Below are 18,893 nucleotides of genomic sequence, written 5' to 3' on the forward strand. Positions count from 1 at the left end.
GCCCACCTGATTCCCGTACTGGAGATGCGTTATGATGATTTGTTTCTCAGAGAAAGAAGCGAACTTTTCTGTTTTCATTAACTTCATGCTCCATTCAGTCAAATAATATACAACACAATACCAAGATGTATTTCTGCAACTCAGATGTAGTTATGTAGCATAAGAAAAGGTGAATTTGAGGTTTCACGGCGGTGAGTCTGAAGATTTCTATCTTCTGGGTTGTTGCGCTGTGTAGTCAGGTCGATGTTTACCAACGTTTCAGAGGTCATACTGCCTCCATCATCAGGGCGATGAGTATGAAGATTCCTGTCTTCTGGGTTGTTGCGCTGTGTAGTCTGGTAGATGTTTACCAACGTTTCGGAGGTCATACTGCCTCCATCATCAGGGCGGTGAGTATGAAGATTTCTGTCTTCTGGTTTGTTTGGCTGTGTAGTTTGGTCGATGTTTACCAACGTTTCAGAGGTCATACTGCCTCCGTTATCAGGGCGACCTCTTTAACGTTGGTAAACATCGACCAGACTACACAGCGCAACAAACCAGAAGACAGAAATCTTCATACTCACCGCCCTGATGATGGAGGCAGTATGACCTCCGAAACGTTGGTAAACATCTACCAGACTACACAGCGCAACAACCCAGAAGACAGAAATCTTCATACTCATCGCCCTGATGACTACGCTAAACGATTACCACGCGGAACAAGCGACTGTCGTATCGTCGAGAATTACAATATCATTAAACATAACGCTATTTTTGCAGTCCAGGAACTAGAATGCCTTCCCGTCTTGTATTTGCAAGGACGTCGTGACTTGTCTCAGACACAAATTACGGTATTCCGGACACTTTTGGAAGAGAAAACCGTTGTACGGATTAATTTTGAAATGTACAGTCTGGTGCGAAAGCTAGGACATCTTGAACCGGAAGTGTTGAATACCTCGTGACCTTGTCTTCATCTGTCTGTATCTTCATTATATTGTTGTAACAGTGTGAACCGGGATCATTGTTACAAGTATGACTGTTTCTTTTGATATAATTGTTACAGTTGTGTTGGTTTTTCTGCTTTCAGAGTCTTTCAAAGTGTACACTTTTCCAATCCGTCTTTATTATTCACATCGCGTGTTTAGTTTCAACTTGAGACGTGAAGAAAATTGTCCATTAACAAGCTTTTCAGAAGCTAGAGCCAAACAAACGGTGAGAAATGTTTGCCTTATAATTTTCTTCCTTACATCTGTGTCGCCATAATGTGATGTCGCTTTCCACGAGACTTAGAAATCTAGGACTGAAACGCCGAACTAGGTTTGAGAGACCCAGATGCACGACTATGGTCAAAGCTCTCATCGAGTTGTACAAAGCGTAACCTACATACGTTAAGACAAAGTACGGTAACGAACGCTTATTTTCTACAAATTCATGTACCTGCTGTTAGTTTTACGTCGTACATGTAATGCCTATAGCAGTGGTATTCAACCTTTTTTGTTCGCGTACCCCCAGAAATAATTTCTCTTCAAATTTGTGCCCCCAAAGTCGTTGGTGTATAATTCAAGTTATACATAGTATATAATCTACATTTAAAATAAATTAAATAAATTACATTACTGATTATCAAGTTTTTATAATAAAATAACATATTTTTTAAATTTCACGTACCCCATATGATGTCTCCGCGTACCCCCGGGGGTACGCGTACCCCAGGTTAAATACCACTGGCCTATAGCATAAAAACTACAAGGAATCTGTTTTACAGTTAACGCTGTTTAGGGGAGTGTTTTAAATGTGTAAGGAACTAACAGCATTGAACAAAGTTTTATTTTATACACTGACAGCCTCTCACCTGATCAAGATATTGCCCTCCTTTGTTTATGGAGCATAGTAGTTCGTAGGAACCTGCCGTCCTCTTGAGCGAAGACTTTTCAGAGACGCTTATCGTGACGTAGAACGCTGTTTCCGTGGTAACCAGTAAGACGTATCCTGCCGTGGAAGAGTTCAATCCCGGTGTGATCAGATCCGTGTTTTAGTTTCCTTGGAAGACTAAGGTTGTTTTCTTTAAACATTTTTCATATGGCAGTCGGCATTTTTAATAACCTCTCGCCTTTGGATAAGTCTTTGAGATTTATACCGGATAATGAATGTTGCGTGTACCATTTTCGTTTACTTATTTCATTTGTTTCTTGTCATTAAATTGAGGCCTGTTGCTTCAAATTATGTTTTGTGTCAATTTTATAAGCAGAACTTTCTTTACAAAAACGTAAATATTTCGATTGTGTCTTGTTGTTAAAGCAGTTTATATATTTAGTCATTGTGATGTTACAACATGCGAGGTTTCCTTTTAATTAAGCCGCCCTATCTTGAAATGCGTATAAACAAAGGATGCACACGTCACGAATACGTAATTAAGAAAAGACGGTCGTTTCCCGCAATTAGCAAACCGTGCCAAGCACGCTTAAGTATTGTAATCGCTTCTGTGCTACGGCTTATTTAGACGTTCGACCTCAATTTGCTTTATTTACCTACATCCTGGGAGCTGAGTTATCTCGCTCAGACGCATTTCACATGTCTCGAAATTTCCAAGTATTGTACTCCGGTGTGACTGAACCGGAAGTTGTACGTACGTGTTTACCTACTTTTTGAAACCAGAGGAAGGAACTGGGTTCTAGGATAGGCATATAGTTAAGTTGTGGAACAAGTGGGCCGTGAAGATTCAGTGATCGAGAAAAGACACTGGTTGGATGGACAACTTACTGTTACTTTAGGACAATGGTATTCAACATTTTTGTTCGCGTGCCCCCAGATATAATTTCTCTTCAACTTATACCCCCAAAGTTGTTGGTGTATAATTCAAGTTATACATAGTATGTAATCTACATCCAAAATAAATTAAATAAATTACATTACTGATTATTCAGTGTTTATCATAAAATAATATATTTTTTTAAAATTTCACGTACCCCCTAAGATGTCCTCGCGTACCCCAGGTTGAAGACCACTGCTTTAGGCCATGCTGTTGTTCACTACAGATTTTTGTGTTCTCACGTGTAGATAAATTAACGTTAGAAGCGAATCGTCCTATTTGTGTGTTGAAAGGGCAAAGTTTTAGGAATTAGGAGCCAAGGATCAGGGCGTGTGAAATAACTACAGAATCCTTATTCGGTCTTAGAAAGCGGATAAAAAATCCGAAGGTTTGACACCAAGAAATCTCGCCATTGAAGCATAACCTGTTTGTCAGATTATACGTAATCACAGCGCAGATTAATTACGAATCTGAGTCCCTAACTTCTGGGTGAATTGGTCTCCTTTACGTTAATCAGTGAGGCATTACCGAATTCAAGATAAATTAACTGTAAATGGAAAGAAAGTTCAGTGGCAGAATATAACACGCTGATCATTAACAGAAGTTCATATATGCATGTAATTGAGTATTTATTACATAGAAGTAACAAACATCGATCGACTTGGCCTTGCTTTATTTTCTACCAAACGACAGGCACCATTTATTACGCACCTCAGTAGCGACAGTGGTACAGTCCGTGAAAAGTATTCCACACGGTCAGTGTTCAAACAAGAGGAACTGAGATCCTTTCAGAACATATATTCACCATATTTAGAAAACGTTTCTCCAGTTTTATGCAAGTTATAAAAGAAAATCACACCAATTAATAAGAGTAGTTGAATTTATACAGCTTAGTGGTTTTTAAATAGACCAGTAGATCGCCTTTGTGGTATTTAAAAGGGACCACAAAGGGTTAAAATTTAATTTAAACAAATGTATTTTTAAAAGTAAGTAGGATTATGTGTTAAAATTTTATATAAAATCCTTTCTCTTATTAATAAATCTTTAAAAAATTTAAGTAGTGCGTGTTTTTTTAATGAACTTACGTATTTGTTATATTTTTGGATTATCCAGGATTTCGATTATCCAGGAAAATATATTTCGCAACCAACTCGGATTATCTGCAGCCTACTTTAGTGGTTAAGAATTGAGGAATTAAAAATTAAGAATTGGGCGAAGAAATGGGAGGAGGGATTGTACAATTTTGGATTAGCAGATATTTGGCGAAGCCAAAATGAATAGGCATTTGGGCACTGTGGAGAAGTTTCCAGAAATAAAGGACTCTTTGCAATTGGAGAAGGAAGATGTAGACACAAAGTTTTAGATTGTAATAGGGAATATTTTAGGAGAATTATTAGGATAAAAAGTGACGTAGATTAATATGCAAAGAAACAATTATTATATTTACTGAAATAAATATTGTCAAATGTAAGTGGGAGAGTGAAGTTAGTAAGATATTATTGAAAATATTGGGCAAGATACAAGATAACTGCAGATGTAAACATTATTTACACAACATAGCTAAGGCGCTAAGGGGCGTGGATTTAGAAAATTAACTTACCTTAAGAGACCCCACACACACAGCCTTACGTACAAATGAACACAGCAAATGTACTCGTTTACTTACGTACCTGATGTAGGCCTCCTCTTAAATATTTGCTTCTCGAAGATGGCTGTCTTCTGGGTTGTAGTCTGCTGGAAGTTTACCAACATTTCATACGTCTCTGAAACCCAGAAGACAGCCATCCTCAAATCCTCCTTGGTTCTGAATCTCTTGCTTTCGCCCGCATTCAACTTCGACCACCCAAAAGAACTTTGGCTTTGCCCGTTTTGAAGTGACGTGTTCACAGACTAAATGCAAATTGGCGACCGCGTTAAATCCAGGTTAGTTACACGACCATTTTTCACGAGATCCCGGCGCAAGGCGGTCTCCATGGATACTATTTCCCTCCCGCGTCGCGTTTGCACGAAGCTAAGGTCATCTCTCCCATTATTACAAAAGAAAATTAAAAACAAAATTCCATTTTAATTTTTTTTGGTCAGTGAAGTTAAAAATTATCGTCTGAAACATTTAAAATTGACTTCGCCCACTCGCGCTCTCAGGCTACACGAATTTTAAATGTTTTGGTTAACTTTTAATTACAAATATAAAAATGAGGCTTACTGTTACACTTTTTTGGGTGTCATTTATGGGCCGGATGGCGATCCAAGACGTGATTGCCCCATTTCTGGTACGATGTAGATTTATGCCAAGAATTACGAAATAATTGCCGGGATTGTTTTTGTACTTTCTACCCGGAAAAAAGAAACTTGTTAGTTTCCTGGGAGTTAACAATAAATTGCACCCTCTCACATTGTAGCTAAGAGACATTGAATAATTACGTAAATAAAGTCTCCCTGTCGCCCCGCGTGCTGTTGGAAAGCTGATTTTGTGTGATGACGCACACCTCAGGGCGCCCGCTTTGAAACCTGACCGACCACGGCTCAGACGATGTTCAACGCCCGGTGGGACATTGTCTACTTTCCTTTAAACGTTCACACGAACAAGCAAAAGTCAATTAATAATATTCAAATTATCTATTTCGTATTATTTCCATTAACGTAACATTCTCACAGCTTCGTAGTTTTCGGACGTCGTATCAAATACATTAGATTGACATCGTATTTGCATATTTTAACACGCGAAGAAAATTCTTAAATTATAAAACGTGTTCTTAATTCCTAACCTCATTTTTGTGATTAACTCCACTCCGTTTATAGTTAATAGAAATAAAGGTAAGCATAGAACACGCGCGGCCGCCATGTTGTTAAAGAGCGTATGAGAAGTTAACGTAACACAATTTTTGTACTGTAGGATTTGAGGTTTTCACGGCGGTGAGTCTAAAGATGGACGTCTTCTGGGTTGCGCCGTGTAGTCTGGTAGAAGTTTGCCGATGTTTCGGAGGTCCTTGCTGCCTCCATCATCAGGGTGTCAGTGTTACTACCTTCTCAAAAATCCCCAAAACCCAGTCCGTACAAATGTTAAGGACGAGGAATATTGGCAACCTCGCGCCAAGGGTCTCAAACTTTTTATACGTGATTTTGGAATAGGCCGCTGTGGAAAGGAAAATGTTAAAAGCTGTAGGTAAAGCCTTTCATGTTCCAGAGTTGTGGCTCGAAGGTGCATTGTTCCGTTATGCAGACGTGATTAATAATGTCAAATTTACTTTTTGTATTAATAATTGAAATGTTATAAAGTTTAACAATGGGGTTAAATCAGAAGTGTCTGAATGCTAACAAACGCCTATGCAATAAACGATGTTGTATTCAGCAAAACATCTTTTATTTGTTTTCGTGTGATTATCGGTTTTGTTATTCAAGTTATAAAAACACATTTTCACTCACTGTCAACAACAATGTTAGTGTTTTCTGATGCCTTCGGCAAAGACATTGATAACCAATATGGTCTGCTGAAATGAAGAGGTTTTCGGAGAAATAATTAAAATGATTTGTTTCTGTTAAGATATTTATTTATTGGATCATGATGATGATAATAATTCAATTCATTCATATAAGAAGTAATTAATTTATTTCAACAATAATAAAAGTAAAAAAACGAAACTAACTATATAAATGTAACGTATTCAATTCAATTCATTTATTAATAATAATTCAATTCAATTCATTCATATAATAAGTAATTAATTTATTTCAACAATAATAAAAGCAAAAAAAAAACGAAACTAAATATATAAATGTAACATATTCAATTCAATTCAATTCATTTATTAATAATAATTCAATTCAATTCATTCATATAATAAGTAATTAATTTATTTCAACAATAATAAGGTAAAAAAACGAAACTAAATATATAAATGTAACATATTCAATTTTATTCAATTCAATTATTAATAATAATTCAATTCAATTCATTCATATAATAAGTAATTAATTTATTTCAACAATAATAAAAGTAAAAAAACGAAACTAAATATATAAATGTAACATATTCAATTCAATTCATTTATTAATAATAATAATAATTCAATTCATTCATATAATAAGTAATTAATTTATTTCAATAATAATAAAAGTTAAACAAAAATGAAACTAAATATATAAATGTAACATATTAATTATAATAATTCGATTAATTTATTCAATCACATTTCACAAATAAATGGGCTATATACAATACCTAAGTAATATAATTCAATTTAATAATTCTAAATAAAATAAATAATACCAAGTAACAATAATAATAGTTCCATTTAACAATAACAACGACAATAATCTCAAATATTAAACAGCCATCGCAAGGTTAATTTTGTAGCAAAATTCCCACTTCCTTCGTGGATGATTCCGTAGACTCCACTTCTTAGGTCATTAGGTTGTCAGTGTCCTCCAGCGTAACCATCGAGGCAGTCAACTAACATCGCCAAACGCTGATGTGCCGGTGGTCTCCTGGGCCAGGGATTAGTTCAGATGCGCACAGAAGGCAGACGAATCTCACGTATCCCAGTGGTTGTAAACTGTAAAGTTAAGAAGCAGGAAAACCCGAGAGTAAAAGTAGCATTGAAAAGCATTTATGAGAAAAATACTTTTAACAAAACTATGGAGTATCTCAAAAAGATGTAAACACACATCAGCTGATTTAGTCTACGTGTTCAAAGTGTTGAGCGGAGAGCAGCTGACTGATAAGGTTAATTAACACTCGTTCCTTCTTTTAGGAACAACTCGAAGCTTTGATTTAGTGGGCGTAAGCCATGTCTATTTAACCAGCACTGAGCAGACACATTGTTGAACACGACGCGTCTAAAACTGACAACAATGGGAAATGTAAACACAAGCCACTTTTTTTGTAATACCGAGCTGTTTCTTCTTTGTGAGATTCTCAATGTCAACACAGCCTATTTCACTTTCCAGCAAGATTTGATTTGAGCGTTCTAATGAATTTTACTTTAAAAACTGAATTTCTCGGAACAGTTAACATCTACATGAACACAAAACTAAGCCGTTTGTTCTTTCCTAGCAAAGACACGCGAAACAAAGCCTGCAGTTGATTTGTGCATGAATTGTCAAGAATCCATCGTTGCCATAATTGATTTCGAATTCGTTTCTTACCTGCACTCCAAAGCTTACGTTTGTTGTATTTCTGCGCTGTTTATGAAGTTGGTTAAATCGGTAAGGATGTCGAGTGGGAAACAAAGCTGTCGTAATCTTTTAAAAAATTGCTATTCAACATTTTCTTTTAACGAGTCATTTTAAACAGAATTTTAAAAAATTTAAGCCAAACAAATGAAGTAATTTGTAATGGACGATGACCAGAGCTTCGTTCTAATTTAACCCTCGTTTTAAGGGACTTCCAATATTATCTGTGAATAACAAGTCTCACTCGATTGCCTGAAGGGAATTTTAGTTTCGTGGTTTTCCTCAGTCCGCCTTAACAAATGCTGAGATGGTACCTTAAATTAAGCCACGACCGCTTCCTTCCACACCCTTTCCAATTTAATATTCACTATGATCCACCGAAACGTCGTTTAATAAACTGAAAATAAAAAAGTCAGTAAATAACACAGGTAACAATGGGCGAAAACTACAGAAATGTGTCGTGTCTTTTCAGACCCTCTGACATTTATACGGGGACAACAATGAGAAGTTTCCTTTTAAAACATCACAGATAATTTTGTAACGAAAGACGTAAGTTCACTTAATAAATATCTGACCTGTTATTGTCCCTTCCACACTCAGTTCACTGACTGACGTATGTCGCCGGAACATTACAGCCGGAGTTCTCTTTCCCCGGAACATTTCTTCTGTCCTTCATTAGGCGGTGACCCCAGAAGTTGGCTTTCACTGGGTCCCGGTTCCTGAAACAATCCACTCAGAGAAAAGATTAGTTGTGAGGGCGAACATGCCTCGTTCAGGCAGACGTGTCCGTGCAACTCTGACCCAGTCCAAATGTTGATTTCAGCGCCAAAATGGATTTCTCGAGATAAGAATAGGCCAATTGCAGGACACGACTGATAAAACCTGCGCCTTCTGCTGCAGACGAGTAGTTCTCCGTGATTTTTGTCATCTGCAAATCGTCAAAGATCGGTGGAAATAGGACGGTTTCATCCAACTTTGTCAATCCCGGGAACCTCTTCCTCGCATCACTGACGTATTCATGATCGTATTCGTATTTACTTGTCAGGGGATTCCCCGCCAGCACCAGTTCTTCTAGAGGAAGGCCCTTCAACCAATCCAGTTTCCTCATCTCAGGTATCTTGTTCCTTCCGAGGTCAAGGACTTTGAGATTAGGAAGTTTGCTAGGAAGGGCGCTGAGGTTCTCGAGCAGGTAAAGTTTGTTTCCAGACAAATCAAGTACTTCCAGACCGGGAAAGTTCTTCGCGACGACGTCCAGCACTGCCAGCATCATGCTGGGTACGAACAATGCCACAGGAAAGTTGTCAACGAGGTCTGCATCCGTGTGTAACCAAGACAAGTCCAGGGATTTTGAGTTGGCTTCGTATCGCCTGGCTATGACCGTCTTAATTCTCTCCATCGCAGTGGAATCGGTCACGACCTGCGGCAGTCCGGGCCTCACTTCCACCAACAGCGTTTGTCCTCTTATGGCGATCTCGTCCTTCAAGCTGGCCAACTTTTCTGCAGCATTGCAGTCGTCTACGAAGAACGAAGAATTTCTTCCCGTGACTCTGTAGCAGATGGGAATGAATTCCGTCGGCTCAACATTGGCCATAAGAATCGCCAAGACGTAGTTCTTTCTGAAGTTCCCTCCGTGATGAATCGTAACTTGGAACCACATGGCTGCTTTACGTAGACTTTTTTCAAGGCTGAGCACCAATGGTACAGAGCGCCTGAGACGCTTTAATATCCTCCGGTCACCTGAATCCATGCTTGGAGTTTTGACGACTGTACCACCAGAACTTCCTGTCTCCTCACGGTGTTTCGGATTATAAAGTTTGAATCGCCTATTACACTTTCCACTCGAGCCTGGCTTGCTAACCTTACCACCACGTTCAACACGGGCATCCACACTCAGATGTTTTTTTACAGATTGTCCGTTGAGGTTACTCACGACATCAGAAGACTCTCCGATAACTCGGACGCCCTCGGTGTTGTCTGTTTTTTCTGAATACCTCATTCTGGTGTTGTTGTTAAACAAAATTCTAGTTGCTCTGATCAATTGAAAAGAATTTGAAACGCCTTTCTTAAAAATTCTGATTAACTTCGTGAAATGGTGCGACACACGTCTAGTTCAAATCACTCACTCAACCAGAATGGCGTCCTGTGGCGCAATCCTGCAGATGTGACGTCACAAACCGTCGCAAACCGTCGCAAACCGTAAAACAAGAAAATGTAAACATTATTAAATTAAAATTATAAACAGGATTTTTTTTGAATTGTTTTCATCGAAAGAATCGGATTAATAAAACTCTTTTCTGCTTTTTTAGAATTGTAACTGAAAGTCGGCCTCATCTGCATTTCCTGTTCTCGATTGTCAATTGTTTAGATTTGCAACTCTTCAGAAATCCTGCCACAAGGGTTAGAATCAGAGCCATCTTTTGCCTGCCCCGCGAAGCTTCTGTGTCACGTTTTGTTAATAATAACTTGAATATTGTTTATTATTAATCAAATGCTATATTAAATTACATTTTCCGAGTCTTTTTGAATGTGAAGCATCAGTGATACGCCGTACATACACTTAACCCTTTAAAATCGAGTGGTAACAATAAGTACCGTTTGCTTTAACAGTCAATGACACTGCAATATACATTTATGTGTTTTGCAAGATTCTAGTTGTAAACAGAGGTTATTTCCTTATCATGAACTTGTTCATTGTTGTAATGGTGATGTGTTGTGTTACGTACTGAAGTCTTGCATATTATTTAAGACTTTGACTGTACATGATTCATTGTATTGAAGAAACGAACTTATTCAAAGATGGATAATAATTCAGTCCGTACTTCAAAGACAAGCACAAGACTTCACCTTTACAGAGATCAAATTTGTAATGCCGTTTAAGGAAACAATCTTACAACACCCATTAATGCAAAGTTCAGTTACTGATTGTTGAACCAAGTGGTAAATATATTTATCAGCGTTCTTTTCAGGGTTATTGTCATGCCGGAACACAGCCTGACGTGATTTTACTCGTTGTATTTTCATTAGTACTAACAGTGCAGCAATCCCTTGATTATCCGAGATGTTTGGGATAATCGAAACCCCGGATAATCGAAATCCCAGATTATGGAAACCCCGGATAATGTAAACCCCGTATAATTGAAACCCTGGATAATCGAAACCCCTGATAAATGAAACCACGGATAATCGAAACCCCAGATTATGGAAACACCGGATAATCGAAACCCCGGATAATCAGGAAAAAAAAAGAATGACGTACAGATACAACAAATGCGCAAGTTTACTGCCTGAAATTTTAAAGATTTGCTAAGAGCAAAAAGGATTTATGTAATGACAACTATTAAAAAAATATTTTAGTGTATTCTGCTGTCCTAATCTTCAGGTTTTAGCAATATTTTGATATGTGTTAATACGTTAAATGTGGTTGTTGTATTTATTCATATCTTTTTAAAGTTACATTCTCTACAACAGATTTCCTAACCTAACTTTTAGTTTTCGTTTAAAGCAGACAGACCGCGGATAATCAGGAGTCTGCTGTGGCATTGAATCTCCTTGACAGAGGAAAATACTTGACCGATTTTGTGTGTGTGTGTGTGTGTGTGCGTGTGAGCAGAATTTGTCAACTTTCGCCGGATTCTGTCTTCGGAGTCATATTTTTTCTTCGTCGTGGTCAAGAATTGTTTTTCGTTGTTTCCAGAATTCTTGCTGCTGATTTACGGGCGCCTTATTTTTATTGTTCGCTCGTTGATATTTCACTTAAATGAAGAAATTGTGAAATTTGATTCTTCACTCATTTCCCGGGTTATCGCCAAATTTGAGGACTGTCCGTCACGAAATAAGAAATGTCTCGGAGATTAATAATTCCTGAAAAGGGAGGGAGACGAGGCGAAAGATTTTTTTGTTCCATTAGTTGGAATTGCGAACTCCATTTCTTGATGAATTTCGATTTTCTACCGGTTTAATGATGAGGTGAAATTTCAGGCCGGTAAGGACGGTAAGGGCAAAGAAGGCTGTTTCCTGGGGGGCGCAGCGGTGGAGGGCTTTGGTTGATTCGGTGATAAACCTACGGGTTCCGTAAGCCATCTGGTTGGTTGGGTCCACTATTTAAGAAGCCTGAGGGGAAGAGACCGCTGGGGAGACCTAGACGTAGATGGGAGGATAATCTCAGGCGGGATCTATGGGAGATAGGAGTTGAAGGAGACTGGATTTTGTTGGCCCAGGACAGGGTCCAGTGGAGGGCTTTGGTTAATTCGGTGATGAACCTTCGGGTTCGGTAAACCATCTGGTTGGTTGGGTCCACTATTTTGGAAGCCTGAGGGGAAGAGACCGCTGGGGAGACCTAGACGTAGATGGGAGGATAATCTCAGGCGGGATCTATGGGAGATAGGAGTTGAAGGAGACTGGATTTTGTTGGCCCAGGACAGGGTCCGGTGGAGGGATTTGGTTGATTCTGTGATGAACTTTCGGGTTCCGTAAGCCGTCTGGTTGGTTGGGTCCACTATTTGGGAAGCCTGAAGGGAAGAGACCGCTGGGGAGACCTAGACGTAGATGGGAGGATAATCACAGGCTGGATCTATGGGAGATAGGAGTTGAAGGAGACAGGATTTTGTTGGCCCAGGACAGGGTCCGGTGGAGGGCTTTGGTTAATTCGGTGATGAACTTTCGGGTTCCGTAAGCCATCTGGTTGGTTGGGTCCACTATTTGGGAAGCCTGAAGGGAAGAGACCGCTGGGGAGACCTAGACGTAGATGGGAGGATAATCTCAGGCTGGTTCTATGGGAGATAGGAGTTGAAGGAGACTGAATTTTGTTGGCCCAGGACAGGGTCCGGTGGAGGACTTTGGTTAATTCGGTGATGAACTTTCGGGTTCCGTAAGCCATCTGGTTGGTTGGGTCCACTATTTGGGAAGCCTGAAGGGAAGAGACCGCTGGGGAGACCTAGACGTAGATGGGAGGATAGTCTCAGGCGGGATCTATGGGAGATAGGAGTTGAAGGAGAATGGATTTTGTTGGCCCAGGACAGGGTCCGGTGGAGGGCTTGGATTAATTCGGTGATGAACTTTCGGGTTCCGTAAGCCATCTGGTTGGTTGGGTCCACTATTTGGGAAGCCTGAGGGGAAGAGACCGCTGGGGAGACCTAGACGTAGATGGGAGGATAATGTCAGGCGGGATCTGTGGGAGATAGGAGTTGAAGGAGACTGGATTTTGTTGGTTCAGGACAGGGTCCGGTGGAGGGCTTTGGTTAGTTCGGTGATGAACCTTCGGGTTCGGTAAGCCATCTAGTTAGTTAATTGGTTAGCTTCAGTGTTTAATGTGCCTTTCAAGGGTATTCCAGACTTGAGGCCTGCGTTACTCTGCCTCAACATCATGCCGATGCTTTCGATAGTTTGGTAATTTATTTAGATATCTTCTTATACATACGGACTGTGCGGATAGCAAGACAGATTCGCAGCGAAGCAAGTAGTTTAGGAGTATTTTACGGATCAGTGTGAAACAGTTAATTTGTCATCGAGCAGGTTAGCTAAATAGTAGCGGCTTGACTGTCATTCTGGAGGTACCGGACTCTATTTTGGAATTAACTGGCTTTTCTTACGGAAGTTTTTCATGGGTATTTCTGTTTCGCGACCGGATTTAATTCGTGAGAAGCACACACAGTTTTATTCAACATGATATTGCAGTGCCACCTGTTAAGTGTAAACTACACTAGGTTACTCTCGTAAACACAACACGCGGAGACGGATAACGCGAATATTTTGCATTATCTGTTTGGAACACCTGTTCTTTCGAGTGCAGAAATCTGTTGCCTTACTTTGAAGTAGTATATCTCGTCGTTAACGCACTTGAAAGCTTCTTTGTTTAAAAGCCTTACCCGTGTCATAAACAAATCTTTTCTTGTGTCGGTTCATCTCGGTTGTTTTCGGAACTCTTCGCTGTCGTGTACATTCAATGCAATTGCTCGACCGTGCCGTTGCGCTCTGGATGGCTTTTACTGGTCCGTTACGATGAGCCTTTCTCATGGGTGTCATGCGGATGATAATAAATGGAACAGATGAAAGGCTGAGGGGAGCGAAAGTTCCTACTTTGCAAAAGAAAGGACGTTTCGGTTGAAAAATGTTGGCTTCTGTATCTAAGGCGGTGCAGGGAAATAGGGAAAATTACGCAATCACGAACTTCTCAATGCGCGGCCGGACTGGAAAAAGTCACGAGAGGAGAATTCGCGAGGTATAAATGTTAAAGGTATAAATATTAAAGGGGATCTTAAGAAATATGATGCTTTGGTGTATCTGACAAAGTTTATGGTCCTGTGGTTGACTGTAACGATGATCCTCCGGGAATTTCTCGACTGGCTTAGTGCTCAAAATGGATTACTCCACTGGGTTTTGTCATCATCTAAAATCTAATTAAATTTTTACAGAAACGTTTTGAAAATATTATGACAATCCGATTTCTTCTGTTCAGAAAAAAAAGTTTAAAAATCGACATAACTTTTTATTTCGTACAGAATATCTGCGCAATGTTGCAAATTTCATCCAAATCCGTTCAGTTATTCTCGAGTTTAATCGACTGGACAGAGGGGCGGACATACACGACCATCTCAGACTGCGTTCTCGCGATACACTTCGTGGAAAGAAAGCATTATAATATTATTAAAAAAAATCAGTTCGTACCGCGAAGAAAACACTTCACTTCGCCCCTATAAAGATCAAATCATTACGTAAATGATCGCTGTTTACAATGAGAATCGTACATAACCCATTTTTACATAATGAGTCTTTACTGAGTATTACAGCAGCTGGAATACGTAATTACAATTTGGTTTTAAAGGTTTAATAACCTACGTAACTTACCATCGCCGTGGGTCGTAATTTCACGTAAAGGCGGGAGGATAGGTCTGGAACTCGTGAAACCACTGTCGACTCCTGGTCGCCTCGGTCGCCATTGCAGACAGAACGCAGTTTTGCCATTGCCCTCGGCTTCTGACCGAGTAAACCGATAACAGTTACCGAAAAACATGCTCTGGTAAGCCCCGTAGTTGTTACTGGGAACGTGGCAGGGGCACGAATTAGAGTTTTTACCTTAAAAAAATTTACAACGCATAATCCATTTGTGTGACGTGAATGCAGATTGTACACATGTAATACCTTAAACGTAATCGTCCTTAACACAAAAGAACGCGCGAAGCACAGTTTTAACATAAATCTTATGTTCTTAATCTAACAGCTAACAAGGGCAGAGATTACTCGTGGAATATTTGCAGTATATTACCGAACGAAATAAGGTTACTTAGTAGTAATAATAATAATTCATTTTTTTAAGCGTTTGCCAACAGCGAGGAACCAATGACAAGCAAATACTTATGATAATAATAATAATAATAAATATGTAAAATATATAACACCTCACGCTAAATATGTTTAATGCATGTAACACGTGATAAAAAACAAAATATATCTCGGAAATAGCTGCTACACTATGTACCTCAGGGGCAAGGTTTGTCTCGGGTACATAGAAGTAAAGTGAAGGTGGATACAGCGTGTTCCTCCGGAACGTGGGGGGTCTACTCGCGGGTTTACAAGACGTCAAAACCCAGAACGAGTTTCAACTCTTATTATCTTACGTTGATGCAAAGATGCAAAAGTATTTATATTAGAAACAGACAAGAATCTGATAAATTTGCCTTGTATTTTGCAATCGTGTTATCAATTTGTGTGTGTGTGTTCCTTGTTCCATAATTCATGACGAAGATTTTAAAATAAATCCCATGTCAGCTGTTTTCTTTGTATGCTTGGTTTAATGACAGATTTATCTTACTTTACTCAGGGACTTATTTATTAGCCATGGTCCAGGTATCGCTCTAATGAGGTAGACAAGTTAGGACGTTCAACGTCATCTGGGATAACTCTGGGATGGGCCGACATACCAAACATATTTCAGCTCGCAACCTCTGGGTAGTGAAGAAATCTTAATACTCTCATCTGTAACTGGTTAACTGTAGAATTGTATGCTCCAGCTCGAGAGGCCTTGTTCGTATTCAGCGTGGTTGAACTTGTGACTGTCATTTGCACCTACACGGTATGTGAAATTACGAAAACATTTGATGTCATCTCGCATTCTTCTGCCTTGACACCAGATTTTGACAGTTCCAGCATTGAAATCCCTGACCGCAGATGTACATTCCCCAAGTTGGCGATATGCAGTACAATATAAATTGTCTGATATTTTAAAACACGAAAGTTCTCAAGAGAACATAGGACTAAAGCATTGTACTCATTTTCGAACTCATAAGGCTAATTTCCCCAATATCTGTTTTAATATTATCCTCCAAAGTTGTTTATCTGACTTAGATTTTTAAAGCTATGCTTGAATGCCATTCGTTCTGTAGAATCTGTCGTTAATCTCCTCATAACTTATTCTCAACCACATTTAGTCTGTTCTGCCCACAGAGGAACAGCGTAATTTTCTCTCTTTTCTAAAGGATCCCGCATTTGAAGGAGGCGACAGATTTGTGACCAGTCGCGATGTCATCATTTCCATAGTTCCAAGTCTCAAATAATAACAACAACAACTCGAAATACCAAGATGTCCCTTTCAGTCAGTGACCTACCTCTGTCTGTTTGCTTATAAATAAAAATATAATTTAATTCTATTTTAGAGCTCAAATTTGATTATTTTTGTCTAGTGGTGATAATGTGATATGTATCGTGGAGATGGTCTTGTCCACTTTTAGACTTAAACTCTCCTAAAAGCCTGACGTTACTCTGTTACCAGGTCAGAGATGAAGTCCCTAACTTAGGTCCGGGGGTATGATATTCCTAGTATCTGAAGTCTGCAAATGAACCTCAAAGCGTCTGTCTTGACACGTGGTTCCAGTCTTCGCCAGAACACTGCCATTTTGTGTTCTGTTGAAGTTCTTTGTGATGAATTCTGGAACATTAGGTCTGCCTTGAAATAAATCAAGTGCTTTTCTCGTCTGCGTCTATTAATGCATTTGATGCTAAACTAGCTTTTTTATTTCAACAAGTATTATTAAATTGCTCAACTGATGTTGTTTGACGTTTTCACGTAACACTGTTAAACGAGATCATATATATATATATATGTATATATATATATATACATAAGCAAACAAAAATTAAAATCATTGTACTTTGACAGTTATGGTAACTTTGTTGATAATTTTATTCTCTCTATACAAATTTAAAATATATCTTATTACATTTCACTTGCCGCTAAGTTGTTTAAAGCGATTATGAATTATACTAATTCTGTATCCCGGCATTCCTCATAAGAATCTGAATCATTATTTTTAACCGAATAATTGTGTGCATTTTTATGGTAATGCACCGCTAATGCATCAATAAAGAAGCATGTGTCATGTATCTTAATGTGTGTCACGTGATTGGACTCGCATTCATGCATACGTGTTTGCTCTGTCACATGATCTACGAATAATACTGACGCTGACTCACTGCTCCCGTGTTCCTGCAATGCCACTGTCTTTTAAAGTAACATTTATTATATCTTGTTTGTTACATTGAATAACAACGTTGTTGAACACCTAACTATAGTCCGTTGTGTGAGAATTTATTATATTATTTTCTTCCACACATTCAGTCTGATGTTCATATTAAGGAGGTCAGCGTAACGAATATCATATTCTGCCTGAGAAGTGACTTCAGATACAGCCCAAATGATTAAGTAGTTTATTAAACTCAGTATCATATATCTTGGGCTTGTCATCAAATAAGAGAAATTATCATATTTTCCATTTGAGGTACCAGAAAAGCGATGATTTTTCAGGCATTATTTTTTTAAGGCAACAAGTACTTAACAATGCTTTGCCTCATTTAAAAACACGGAATAAGTCATATTAATACGACTCATATATAACTACAATTCAGACTATTATAAAATAAGCAAAAGGTTTGTATAAGGCAGTGAAATGTTACAAATAAATCCACCATTACAAAAAAGTATATAAATTATACTAACTATTCGTATAATATAAAGATGGGAAAACTTTAAGAATATTAAGTTTAGGGATCAGTTTATCATCCACTTTAAGTGGTTATCAGTTTGAAAACCCACATTTACTGACTCTTTATATACTTTGTGTCATAACCAGTATTTAAATCATACCATGGTGAATTATTTGTTATAAATGTTACTATATTTATTTTATCTAAATTTATGGCTAGTTTGTTGGCAGTAAACCATTTATTCATTCGTAAGAGAGAAATATGTTTGATGTTGTACAGAAATCATCGAAACGTTTACTAGAAATTTTTGACATTTGTGTCATCAAAAAATGTTGGTTATGTTAAGATATTTATTGTTGGAGGAAGGTCATATATGTATATAACTAAAAGCACGGGCCTTAGAATTAACTATAGAAAACAAATATTTACTATAACGTATGCCTAATTCAGTATGAAAACACAAGTACATACAAATAAAAACTGATTTACAGAGAATATGTAAATATTAGTTCTAAGATGACGCCATTTGACAAGATATTGTTTTAATACCACAATATTTTGGTTACTAGTTACTTGATTTAAATTTCTGTTCTCACAACAAATTCTAAATTTCAGTAACTACGTAGAAGCTCTTTTAACTCAAATAATAGAGATGTTTCACACCTAACCTTAAAATGCTTACAACAATTCAAGACATTTTCAAAGCGTATTATGTACAGTAAATTAGATATAACAGTATACATAATTACGTTATCTTTTCATTTATACTGGACATGGCACATTGATTATACAGGCCACAGCTTTTTCCTTTCAAATCCCTACATTCTCAGTATCCATTGCCACTTTCACATCATATTTAATAGCCACTGAACCCTTGGAATTGAAACATATTGTTAAATCTCAAATGTTTTTTTAATGCTTGTTTGTAAATATGATTAATAAGAATGTGTGAGCAATG

At 38.2% G+C, this 18,893-nt stretch overlaps 1 protein-coding gene across 1 annotated transcript; it reads right to left on the reverse strand.

Moving 5' to 3' along the window:
- Nucleotides 1-7,907: 7,907 nt before the first annotated feature.
- LOC147871168 (nuclear RNA export factor 1-like) lies at nucleotides 7,908-10,088 on the reverse strand. Its single transcript, XM_087340289.1, has 2 exons — nucleotides 8,536-10,088; nucleotides 7,908-8,357 (listed from the first exon to the last, which is right to left on the reverse strand). The coding sequence occupies exon 1, from the start codon at nucleotides 9,954-9,956 to the stop codon at nucleotides 8,733-8,735; it is 1,224 nt and encodes a 407-aa protein (XP_087196415.1). The 5' UTR covers nucleotides 9,957-10,088; the 3' UTR covers nucleotides 7,908-8,357; nucleotides 8,536-8,732.
- Nucleotides 10,089-18,893: the final 8,805 nt, after the last annotated feature.

Source organism: Zootermopsis nevadensis, unplaced genomic scaffold (genome assembly GCF_977971745.1).
Source record: "Zootermopsis nevadensis isolate Lab colony 2312 unplaced genomic scaffold, Znev_1.0 Znev_ptg000061l, whole genome shotgun sequence".
NCBI classification, from domain to species: Eukaryota; Metazoa; Arthropoda; class Insecta; order Blattodea; family Termopsidae; genus Zootermopsis; species Zootermopsis nevadensis.